Source organism: Oncorhynchus nerka, linkage group LG4 (genome assembly GCF_034236695.1).
Source record: "Oncorhynchus nerka isolate Pitt River linkage group LG4, Oner_Uvic_2.0, whole genome shotgun sequence".
NCBI classification, from domain to species: Eukaryota; Metazoa; Chordata; class Actinopteri; order Salmoniformes; family Salmonidae; genus Oncorhynchus; species Oncorhynchus nerka.
Genome location: NC_088399.1, coordinates 40,669,776 through 40,682,910, shown reverse-complemented (window position 1 = coordinate 40,682,910; position 13,135 = coordinate 40,669,776). Strand labels below are relative to the sequence as shown.

General features: G+C 40.5%; 1 protein-coding gene across 1 annotated transcript; it reads left to right on the top strand.

Moving 5' to 3' along the window:
* The first annotated feature begins 1,878 nt into the window (after nt 1–1,878).
* Nucleotides 1,879–6,715, top strand: LOC115128920 (proliferating cell nuclear antigen-like). The gene is made up of 5 exons (XM_065017023.1): nt 1,879–2,134; nt 2,232–2,326; nt 5,444–5,511; nt 5,649–5,843; nt 6,518–6,715. Exons 1-5 carry the CDS (start codon nt 1,914–1,916, stop codon nt 6,641–6,643), a joined length of 705 nt encoding a protein of 234 aa, XP_064873095.1. The 5' UTR covers nt 1,879–1,913; the 3' UTR covers nt 6,644–6,715.
* The last annotated feature ends 6,420 nt before the right edge of the window (nt 6,716–13,135 follow it).

Sequence of the window (13,135 nt, the reverse complement as noted above, 5' to 3'; positions counted from 1 at the left end):
TATAGCAGCCTCCTAATCTCACACTGGGTCAGATGTTCCAGTGATCCCCTGTGGTGGCCGCCATCACCTTGCGGGTACAGACGTTCATCAACCCATAGCCTGCACACTGGCCCTCGAACATCACTCTGTCCACATAGTGCTGCAAGCGCAGCAATGCCATTCTGGAGAGGGGGTTGTGGGATGTGTCCTTGAAAATAAATTGTTATTTTAGCCTGAGATGAAAGTAGGGACTGCAGAATGGTGATAAAGTATGGAGATAATTGATTATCTACCAATTATGGGTTCATATTGGGAAAGTGCTATACAGGAACCCAGCCTAAAACCCCAAACAGCAAGCAATACAGATGTAGAAGCACGGTGGCTAGGAAAAACTCCCTAGAATGGCAGGAACCTAAGAAGAAACCTAGAGAGGAACCAGGCTCGGGAGGGTGGCCACTTCTCTTCTGGCTGTGCCTGTGGAGATTTTTAAGAGTACATGGTAAAACAGACTGACCCTAGCCCCCCGGCACATAGACTATTGCAGCAAAATGGTCAGAGTGAGGTGTTCTCTTATTTGTGTCTGAATGTAGCTAGCAAGCTAGCCAACTTTAGCCAGTTAGCTTGGGTGCTTGACTGACGTTGTGAGGTCCGAAGGCTCGGATCAACCCTACTCCTTGGCCAGAACATCCAGTTTGCGCTCTGAACGCTCCGAGAGCGAAACTCTCTGAATTTAGGAACAGACAATCTGACAAGACTCTAACTTTTTAACACCCAGAGTGCACTCTGAGCACACTCTGGCTTCCCAGAGTGAATTTACAACACACCCTCCATCCCTTTTGTTCCGCGTTGCCTACCACTGAAATAGCCTACCACTGAATCAGAAGCAGAATACCGACATCTAGTGGTCAAAGTGCCTGTTATCATGTAGTGCACACACAGGACCCAGGAATGGAAAGTGATGGACATTTACTACACATGGAAATACTGAACTGGGGTGGAGAGAATAAGAAAATAAATAAATCCAGAATTAATTTAAATCCAGAACGTGTTTATGTTTGATTCAATTCATAATTTCAGGAACAACCCATCAAACAAAATGTTAGTTTTAAACAAAATACCTGATTTATTGCTGAAAACAAAATTAACCAGTACCATACAATTATGAATTGTAATCAACACAAGACCTCTCACACATCACTGTACCTTCTATCAGTTGGCAGGATGGCCATCCTTAACTGTAAGTCGACAGACTCGCTGGTACATGGTTGTCTATAAAGCCATCTAATGGCAGCTGCCAATAACTTGAAGCACTTTACTCACCCTACAGAGTAATTGACATTACCATCTAAGATCACAGAACTGTATTTTATATCATGTTCCCAACACAAGACCTTAGTTTGGTAAAAGCCTTTAGCTTTGCTGCCCCATCATCTTGGAACACTTCGCAAAAGGACATAAAACTAGATCATTTTATTCTGCATGATGATTTGAAATCCCAGATTGGATGGCTGTTGACCACAGATTGCACATGTTTTTAAACCTTTTAAATGATTTTATGCACTGTTTTTTTATGCACTGCATTCATTGTTGTGTTGTCTCATGTGTAACTTAATATATGCTGCTTTCTTGGCTAGGGCTCACTTGAAAAATATATTTAAATCTCATTGTGACTTCTATGATTAAATAAAGGATAAATAAATTAAATTAAAAACAATTCTTACACCAAGTACCTCACATCATGCCAGAATATTCGTGTGGTTTTACTTGTGCAACAGGACTGCTTTGTAGACGGTCTGGAACGCGGCCTACATTTAATTGTGGGAATAACATTAGGAGGGCTCCTTGCGCATATTTCGACCTGTAGCAGCAGCTACCATCAGCTGATCCTAAATACTGCTTTCCAAATCAGCAAAGAAAACACAAACAAAAGCTAAATGTTTGAGGCACGATTGACCCCAGGTTTAATACTAAAGAAGGTTTTGGACGCTCTGAAAGACCTTATCACTGAAGCTTGCTGGGATGTGAGCTCCTCGGGTATCTCCCTCCAGAGTATGGACTCATCACATGTTTCCCTCGTGCACCTCAATTTGCGAAGCGATGGATTCGACTGGTATCGCTGTGATCGCACACTCGCTATGGGAGTCAACCTAACCAGGTGCGTGAACAAAGTGTGCATTCATTTTCATGAGTTGGCATTCATTGACAACTCTGTTGAGTTGACCTAAAATGAACACTTGCTGGCTTACAGGCAGCATGTCCAAGATTTTGAGGTGTGCAGGGAATGAGGACATCATCACCCTACGTGCAAATGACACTGCAGAGACTCTTCTGATGTTTGAGACTGAAAGTAAGTAGGCCAGTAAGTAGGTCTCAGAGCATTTCATATTATTCTGTATGTAAATCCAAGACACTCCATTTATACTGGACAAAAAAATATATAAATGGAACAGGCAACAATTTCATTTTTTCTACTGAGTTACAGTTCATATAAGGAAATCAGTCAATTGAAATAAATTCATTAGGCCCTAATCTATGGATTTAACATGACTGGGAATACAGATATGCATCTGTTGGTCACAAATACCATTAAAAAAGCTAGGGGCATGGCTCAAAAAACCAGTCTGTATCTGGTGTAACCACCATTTGCCTCATGCAGCGCAACACATCTCCTTCACATAGAGTTGATCAGGCTGTTTATTGTGGCCTGTGGAATGTTATCCCACTCCACTTCAATGGCTGTGTGAAGTTGCTGGATACATCCTGTCATACACGTCGATCCAGAGCATCCCACACATGCTCAACGGGACATGTCAAGTGAGTATGCAGGCCATGGAAGAACTGGGACATTTTCAGCTTCCAGGAATTGTGTACAGATCCTTACAACATGGGGCCGTGCATTATAGTGCTGAACCATGAGGTGATGAATGGCACGACAATGGGCCTCAGGATCTCGTCACTCTATGTTAAGGGATTTTTATGAATAATGACTAAATTATGTATACAGTCAGAACTATTTCAGTCAGAACTATGACTAAACATAATACTACTATGTTACTGTATGGATGTATGAATCTTATTATAATCATAATACTGAATGTAATGTGTGTAGTTTTTGGACTGTCAGAAACGAATGGAGTTATCGTCAGACTGGCTAGAATGCTGTGTTCCTTACGGGACATCTTATCTCTACACAGGGAGAGCAGAGACATTGGGCTAGTAGTAAATTATTTAACAGGTGGTGGACGATGTGGGAAGGCTTGTGAACTATACTGCCATTGATTCGGAGTGGAGGAGAGACAGTTTAAAACCTATGACGTCATTTTTAGTTTATAACCTGTTGTGAATTGTACCATGATCAGTACTCTCGAGAATAAACGCTAGTGATTGATTTTGAGACTGGTCTCTGTCTATTTTATCCAAATAAGTATCTTACAAATCCTTAGAAATGGGCAGAGTGTTGTGGTTCATAAACATATAGGAATCAAATTCCTTTGACACTCTATATCTATGAATTCAAATTGTCATCGATAAAATACAATTGTGTTAGTTGTCCGTAGCTTAAGCCTGCCCATACTGTAACCCCACCGCCACCATGGGGAACACTGTTAACAACAGTCAACAGCAAACCGCTCACCCACACGACGCCATACAAGTGGTTGTGAGGCCGGTTGAACATGCTGTCAAAATCTCTAACACGACTTTGGAGGCGGCTTATGGTAGAGAAATTAAATTTCAATTGTCTGGCAACAGCTCTGGTCAACATTCCTGCAGTCAGCATGCTAATTGCATGACATTTGTGGCATTGTGTTGTGTGACAAAACTGCACATTTTTAGAATGGCCTTTTATTGTCCCCAGCACAAGGTGCACCTGTGTTATGATCATGCTGTTTAATAAGCTTCTTAATATGCCACACCTGTCAGGTGGATGGATTATTTTGGCAAAGGAGAAAGGCTCACTAACAGGGATGTAAACAAATTTGTGCACAACATTTGAGAGAAATATTATTTTGTGTACATATGGACAATTTCTGGGAAATGTAATTTCAGCTCATGAAACATGGGACCAGCACTTTACATCTTGTGTTTGTATTTTTGTTCAGTGTAGTATGATATGTCATGTTTCGTATGGTATATATTGTGGATGTCCATCACCCATTTCGTATGATATGTTACAAATTACAATTGGTATTACATGTTACGAATTTGCTAAACGTACAGTATGTTATGAATTAGCAAAACATACAATGTTACAAATCTGCTAAACTTATGATATGTTATGAATTCTAGCTAGGTGGTTAATGTTAGCTAGGCTAGGGGTTAGGGTTAAGTTTAGGAGTAAGGTTAAATGAATAGGTGTGGGGGAAGGGTTTGCTAAAAGGGTTATGGTTAGGGGAAGGGTTAGCTCAAAGGGTTATGGTTAGGGGAAGGATTAGCTAACAGGGTTATGGTTGGGGAAGGGTTAGCTAAAAGGGTTAGGGGAAGGGTTAGCTAAAAGGGTTAGGGTTAGGGGAAGGGTTAGCTAAAAGGGTTAGGGTTAGGGGAAGGGTTAGCTAAAAGGGTTATGGTTAGGGGAAGGGTTAGCTAAAAGGGTTAGGGGAAGGGTTAGCTAAAAGGGTTAGGGGAAGGGTTAGCTAAAAGGGTTATGGTTAGGGGAAGGGTTAGCTAAAAGGGTTATGGTTAGGGGAAGGGTTAGCTAAAAGGGTTATGGTTAGGGGAAGGGTTAGCTAAAAGGGTTAGGGGAAGGGTAGGTTATCAAACTTGGTCCAGGGCCCCCCGGGTGCAGATTTTGTTTTTTGCCCTAGCACTACACAGCAGATTCAAATAATCAAAGCTTGAGGATGACTTGGTTATTTGAATCAGCTGTGTATTGCTTGGGCAAAAGCCAAAACGTGCACCCGGGTGTGAGAGAGTGCCCAGAACCTGGGTTAGAGGAAGGGTTAGCTAACATTACAAATTGCTAAAAAGTAGTAAGTAGTTGAAAAGTTGCTAATTATTTCAAATACTAAAGTTGTCCGTGATGACATTCGGGTTGCTAGATGTTCGTGTTATATGTCTACCCACCCACCCCGACCAACCACTCTACTTTAGTTTTTGCCTTAGCCCTTTGCTGCAGTCAATGACAAAAAGCATCGTCTTTGGCCTCTTGGGTGAAATGTTATTCATATTTTTCATAATACTTGTTTCAAAGTAGATTTGTTCAAGACTACCAAGAATCACTCTGTGTGACCCTGATTTAGCCCACTGCAGTAAAAATGATATTAAGTAACTGTCTTATGTAACCATACCAAACTTAACAAACTAATTTGTCCCGGATTTACATTTACTATGTTATGTCTAGTCTATGAGACCAGGCTGGCCACACACACACTCTTTGTAAACACCTGCTGAGTGACCTGTTCTAAGTATGAAGGTCATACATTTTCTGGGCATGTCCTAATGGATAACCTTGTCTCTGTGTTGTTAGATCAGGAGAAAGTCTCTGACTATGAGACTAAGTTGATGGACTTGGATGTGGAACAGCTCCGTATTCCAGTAAGCAATCTTTATTCCTTATTCACAATCGGTTCAGTGCAAGTTAGATGTGAGATTTTCAATGTCCATTGATGTACAGTGAAAGTGGAGGAGCTGGCAAAATGTTTAGCTCGCACCATATCCTGTTCTCTCTTTAGGAACAAGAGCACAATTGTGTGGTGAAAATGCAGTCTGGCGAATTCTCACGGATTTGTAGAGACCTGTCCCAAATCGGGGATGCTGTCATGATCACTTGTGCGGAAGGCGGGGTCCAGTTCTCAGCCAGTGGGGAGTTGGGCACTGGCAACATCAAGCTGTCCCAGACCAACATTGTGGACAATGAGGATGAGTCAGTGAGAGAGGCCTGACTGCCTCCACACACATACTCACACGCCCTGACAGTCAAATCAACAGACACAGGACATCATTTGTAGTCAGGCAACTAACCACTAGGCCGACCACTTCAATAGCAATTAATGTAGTTGTTTGGATTGTTGACTTGAGCCAAGTGCACTGCACACTTAATAATTAGATGGGTGCTTACATTTATTTCACATGTACAAGTGTGTATTATACACATGTGTGAACACTGGAAATGTGTTTTTTGCATATCCCTCTCCCCTTGAAAGCGGGATCGGGGCCAGGGATCATCCATTATTATCCAGTGACCCTGAAGCAATTAAGGATAAGTGCCTTGCTCAAGATCACATCAACATATTTTTCACCTAGTTGACTCGGGAATTCGAACCAGCGACTTTTCGGTTACTGGCCTAAGACTCTTAATTGCGAGGCTACCTGCTACCCCGACTTACATGACCTTTCAAATCAATCTGTCAAAAGGCTCAGCACAAGTACTATTTTAACAGAGAACTTTGCATAATAAAACCATTTTGCAGAAAAATGCCTAATTCCTCATTTTGCTCCACCCTCTGGGTTATTTGAGGCTGATTACATTTAAATGGGTCAAGCTGAAGAAAGCGAGAGCCATAATTCCAAAGTGACCCATTTTTGATTCTATCTCCTACAGGTGAACATTGAGATCAAAGAACCAGTACGGCTGATCTTTACCCTCAACTACCTGAACTTCTTCTCCAGCGCTACTCCTCTCTCTCCAACACGGTCACCCTCTGCATGTCAGCTGGCGTCCCTCTAGGTACACTACATGCCCAGAGACTACAGAGGGAAGACTTCACAGAGAGTCACACCACTTACTTATTCCTTTTTAATTGCAACTCTCAAAGCCAACCAAGGCCGTCCTTTACTCACGCTGCCTATTAGTAAGTAGCGGTACAGAACGGATTGAAGTGGTAATAGTATGGTAACAAGTTAGCTGTTGATAACTTCCATGATCACTGTTGGCCCTGAAAACTCAGGTCTGTGGAGTTTCTGTTCAAGGGTAACGTGTGTAAGACCGTCTCAACATGTTTGCTCTTTACCTCCAGTGATGGAGGACAGGATTGCAGACATCGCCCACATCAAGTACTACCTGGCACCTAAAAATTGGCGAGGATGCATCCTAATCGTCAACCTGACCTAAAGCACGTCTGACAACACCTGGACTGAACCCTTTTAAGAAGACTGTCTGGTGCTAGTGGAAGGTTACCTTTAAAGACGTTTGGCGGTTCTGCACTTCCCAATATGTTACAGATGTCAGTTAAATCCTGTAGGAATGGTGTGTACTATATCATGGTTAATGACAATATAACTAGAGTGAGGTTTTATGTGTTATGTAAGAAACATTGAAGTTGTCTGGTGGATACAGTATGTTTGCCACGGATTGTTTATCCTCATCATACTGCTCCTCTCAATAATGTACTCTAGGCTAACTGTTTATTCCTATTTTACCCACATACTTTGTAAATATGATGTTTTGTTACACACAAATAAAGTTCTATAGAAGCTTAATTCATTATGGAACAGTGTTATATCCCTCATGTTGTTCATCCAAGTATTGAACTAGAGACACTGTGCTATTGCCACGTATGGCCACTTGATGGCAGTCAAGACCAAGCAAAAATTGTCTAATACATGTAAAATTGACTCCAGTCCAACTTTTCTCTGCTTTCTATCCTCTGAGGTTATCTGGTAAATTGAAGTGAGTACAGTCACACTCTTGGTATTAAGAGTAATTCAGCTGTAAGCTTCGTTAATGTCTGATTAAAAACCACAACATAGCCTGCTGCTTAACTGCTCAGTGCTCAGCCCTAAAGTATTTAACTACTTAGGATGGAGTTCATTAAAGAGTGAAATGGCTTTTCAGTATTACTCTGTCTACTCTATGGGTCAAATGTTTTAAAGAGGAACTCCAGCACAATTGATTCCTACCTGGTCCTTTACTTTCTGATGAAAACCTGAAATCAGTTGCTCAATATTGGTTGCTCATTTTTGGCTGTATAAATTTTGCAAATACATACAAATAGGCTATATTGTTTTGACATACTCATACAATGCCTTCAGAAAGTATTCACACAGCTTAACTTTTTCAACATTTTGTTGTGTTATCAAATTGGGATTCAAATGGATTTAACTGTCATTTGTTTGTCAATGATCGACACAAAATGCTCTGTAATGTCAAAGTGGAAGAAAAATATATATATCTTGATTACATAAGTATTCAACCCCCTGAGTCAATACATGTCAGAATCTCCTTAGGCATTGGTTACAGCTGTGAGTCTTTCTGGCCAGGTCCAAGAGCTTTGCACACCTAGATTGTACAGTATTTGCACGTTATTATTATTTTTTAATTCTTCAAGCTTTGTCAAGTTGGTAGCTGATCATTGCTAGACAGCCATTTTCAAGTCTTGCCATAGATATTCAAACCGTAAGTCAAAACTGTAACTAGGCCACTCACAAACATTCAGTGTTGTCTTGGTAAGCAAAAGCAACTCCGGTGTATATTTGGCCTTGTGTTTTAGGTTATTGTCCTGATGAAAGGTGAATTTGTCTCCTAGTGTCTGTTTTAAAACGGACTGAACCTGCTTTTCCTGTAAGGGGTTCGTACTGGCGGCAGAGAAGTCAGACGCAGGAGAGAAAAAACTGTGTTTCCAACGGCGCAGTTTAATAATAAAAACCCACCGGAAAACAGAACAATCAATGAATGGGTACATAACCCGACGCACACCAGACATAATGTGCACAAGCACTTACAATAAACAATTCCAGACAAGGACATGGGGGGAACAGAGGGTTAAATACACAACATGTAATTGATGGAATTGAAACCAGGTTTGTGGGAAGACAAGACAAAACAAATGGAAAATTAAAAGTGGATCGGCGTTGGCTAGAAGACCGGTGACGTCGACCGCCGAACATCGCCTGAACAAGGAGAGGGACCGACTTCGAAGGAAGTCGTGACATTTCCTCTAGGATTTTGCCTGTTTTACCCCCCCCCCCCCCCAAAATCCCTAGTCCTTGCCGATGACAAGCATACCCATAACATGATGCAGCCACCACCATGCTTGAAAATATGAGTGTTATTCAGGGATGTGTTGGATTTGCCCCAAACATAGCGTTTTGTATTAACATAACGTTAACGTTTGCAGTTTTACTTTACTGCCTGTGGAATATTTATAGACTTATAGACTGTGCAAACTTCCTTCTTTTCACTGTCATTTCTGCCAAATCTACACTGGAGTTGCTTATCAAGAAGACAGTGAATGTTCCTGAGTGGTCAAGGTACAGTTTTGATTTAAATCTACTGGAAAACCTATGGCAAGACCTGAAAATGGCTGTCTAGCAATGATCAATAACCAATTTGACAGAGTTTGAAGAATTTTCAAAAGAATAATTGGCAAATGTTGCACAATCCAGGTGTAGAAAGCTCTTAGAGACTTGCCAAGAAATACTCACAGCTGTAATTGTTGCCAAAATAGCTTCTACAAAGTATTGGCTCATTGGTGTGAATACTTATGTAAATGAGATATTTCTGTATTTCATTTTTAATAACATACTTTCACTTTGTCATTATGGGGTATTGTGTGTAGATGGGTTAGAAAAATCTATATGTTTAATTTGGAATTCAGGCTGTACCACAACAAAATGTGTAATAAGTCAAAGGTTATGAATACCTTCTGAAGGCACACTAACTACAATGTTGTTGATCCATCATCAGTTTTCTATCACAGCCATTCAACTCTGTAACTGTTTTAAAGTCAACATTGGCCTCATGGGGAAATCCCTGAGCAGTTTCCTTCCTTTCCGGCAATTGAGTTAGGAAGGACGCCTGTATTTTTGTAGTGACTGGGTGTATTGATACACCATCCAAAGTGCAATTTATAACTTCACCATGCTCATAGGGATATTCAATGTCTGCTTTAAAAATTAAAAAAATATCCGTCAACCAATAGGTGCCCTTCTTTGTGGACATGGAAACCTCCCTGATCTTTGGCTATAAATTCACTGCTCGACTGAGGGAACTGTGAGGTATAGACATGAGGTAGTCATTAAAAAATCATGTTAAACACTATTATTGCTCAAAGAGTGAGTCCATGCAACTTATTAGGTGACTTGTTATGCAAATTCTCACTCCTGAACGTATTTAGACTTGCCATAACAAAGGGGTTGAATACTTATTGACTCAAGACATTTCAGCTTTTTGTGTGTTCCCTTGAGATTGTCAGATCCTTTTTTTTGTCTAACATAGTGTGTCCCAAATAATGCATGATGTGAACTTCTGACATGATTTGTACATGGGTACACAACATGTGCCTCTGTTACGTACCTACTGTATATGGTACCTATATGGTGACGTTGACTTGTTTTCCCATTCGTCTCCCTTTTCCCAAGCACTCTGAATCCTAGCATTGGGAGTTTCAATACAGTATCACCCTAAATTAGTGAGGAATACATTTTCATTTTCTCAAAATCTCCAATACTTATATTTTGACGTCTGCTATTATACTTCATGCATATTATCAATGCCTAATAGATTTTTTGAATCTGCTTAACATCACGATAGTCAGTATGTAAGCAAAAAAAAGGCGATACTGGATTGAATCTGCAGGCTGGCAGGAAGGGGGGGGACTGTTACGGATGGGATGACAGAGAGGAGGTGTGTGGCAAGTAAAGCAAGCAGAGAAAAGATGACAGAGAGTAGGAGTGAGATTGCAGAGAGGGAAAAAGAGAGATGACAGAGAAGGAGTGCAAGAAACAGGCTGAGGGATGAAAGTATAGAGAGAGGAGAAAGGGACGGATAGAGTAGATGAAATAACGTGGCAAAGACCGAGGGGTTATTGTGTGTGTGTGTGTGAGTGCATGCACGTTTGCATGGTCCAACAGCATCCATTGTTGGAGAAGATATGATGAAAAAGTAAACACACACACTCGCATTCTCAAATAGACTCACCATTGGTGTGTAATCACCAGGGACACCAAGCGCTAGCTGGAGCGTACTAGTCACTAGGCTAAAAATAGCCATCGTGTCTGCAGGAATGAGATTGACCTGTAGGGAGATAAAGCACCCAGAGGCACACAGGGACAGACTCATGGAAATATGGAATCTTTTTTAGCTTGGTCCCTGTAACAGAAATTACAGTTGAATTTAATACATGTAGTGTAACGAAATAGCAAAGAAATGAATCACATTAAAGAGTATAAGCCTTACTTGGTAGATCGTTGTGTGACACTAATTGATTGGCTCTTAAAACATAATTACTTATTACTCTATTATTATTTAATGAATTAAAGAGACATCCGCACCTGCTTATACCTTCCCTTTCTCTCAGGGAAGATGCGTTTTTGGATAGCTGAGATGGCTGAGAGAACATGTTTGCATTGGTCATTTTAATTTCTACCTACAGTATGTCGATTTCAACCCTTGGGATCATTGAGTTCGAGTCTTCCCTTTATGCTGCTATCTGCTTGCTTTCTACTTCTTTTTCTTCATTCAAAATGTTCTTCTCATCACTTTGTCCACCTCATGTCTGTTTAACTTTATTCTCTCCTTATGTTCTAAGCCTCCTAAACACTGCTTAGCAACAGTTCCCACAGCAACAAACTGAAAAACTTCACCGCCTGTCTGTCTGTCTGTCTGTCTGTCTGTCTGTCTGTCTGTCTGTCTGTCTGTCTGTCTGTCTGTCTGTCTATATATATATATATATATATATATATATATATATATATATATATATCTTCTTTCCCTTGCCTATACCTTGCTCATTATAAAGTCACACAGTTCCACAGAAGTAAAACAAGTTGACAGTTCTCGACAATAATAGCATCCCCAGGTGAAGAGAAGAAGGGGGGGGGGGGGGGGGGGGAACCGGCTATTCCTGCTAGAGTCTATTGATCTGACTGTAATTTGAAAGTGATTTAATGGATTGATATATGGTAGCACATACAGTAGACTCCGTTTTTACAAAGTAACAAGAACTGCTTCTTATAAAATTGCAAGTGACACCATTGGTTTGCGGTGATAAGATAATCAAAGCAGTGAATGGAATGACATTCAGATATTTGACAAGCAATGTGATCAAATGGGGCTTTGCTTTCCAGTTCACATTCTGAATGAAACCCTACTTTCTGTAGGAAAGGAGCAGGAGAGGCTTTGAACACCTCATTAAGTCTGCCTATGCAGCAGGGAGATCAGTGCAGACAATAATGCTCTGTCATTAATCGAATGATTTCGGAAGGTAACTAGAAACAAGGTTTTGGGGAGGAAATCTTAAGCACTCTTCAGGAGAGACCTCTGTGATTAGCATTGTCTGTTCTGTTATCTTGATTGAGTTCAATAGGAAATTAGCCTCCTAATTGACTGTTGGGAGAAACGACATGAGAGGTCAAAGAGGACCAATCTCTAGTCAATCATCTGTCTATAGAAAAGAAAAGAGAAAGGACTCAGATCACTGTTTAAATAGTGAAAATACAACAGTGCAAGCTAATTTTAGAGGCAGGATTGTGTAAACATTGGTGACATGGCAATTCCCATAAAATATATGGCAATACCATCAGCTTTGTATTAATTTCAAATGGGTACTTTATATGCTTTTATAACATCTATTAATGTCCAGTATAATATACAATCACAGGTTCCTAAGGGATATTTGTACCTTGACCTTGCCACACATTCATCCTGTGTTCACTCTATCGTAACTGATAGAAAAACATCCTGAACTGCTAATAGCTAGCCTGAGTAGCCTCTGAATACAAGCCAAAACAGTGAGAAGTCATTCATCTCCTCATCCTCTCTTCTTCTGCTTGGCTTGTGCAATACTTCCAAGCCAAGCCACTCTTTTCAGTGCAGCACTGCTGTCTTTAAAACTGCTGGTTTTCTTTGGATATATTTTTATATATATTTCAACACTATGCGTTTGGAATAATACTGTGAAATTGTGAAAAGTATTATAATTCCCTTTTCATGTTAGAGCTGTTTGAAAAGGCTGCCTGAAATTGCAGCCTGTTTTGGTGGGATGGTGTTTTGGTCTGCCTGGTGATAGCAGGAATTTGGTTAATAGGCCAATAAGAAAGAGAGTTCCAAACCTCTCTGCCAATAACAGCTAGTTTTCCGTTTTTTTCTCCCAACTCAGACCACTCCCAGACAGTCCTAGCAGAATCGCTTGAGAAATTGCTCTTTGCTAAGAAGCTATTTTTGTTTCTTTTTGACCATTTTAATTGTAAACAATCACAGTAAGTTACTTAATTGTTACCC

What these genes read in the sequence shown, in the direction of transcription:
- LOC115128920 (XM_065017023.1), top strand. Translation starts at nt 1,914, where the DNA reads ATGTTTGAGGCACGATTGACCCCAGGTTTAATACTAAAGAAGGTTTTG. An exon ending in TGGAACAGCTCCGTATTCCA is followed by an intron (nt 5,512 to 5,648) that starts GTAAGCAATCTT and finishes TTCTCTCTTTAG; the next exon opens with GAACAAGAGCACAATTGTGT. An exon ending in TGGACAATGAGGATGAGTCA is followed by an intron (nt 5,844 to 6,517) that starts GTGAGAGAGGCC and finishes TATCTCCTACAG; the next exon opens with GTGAACATTGAGATCAAAGA.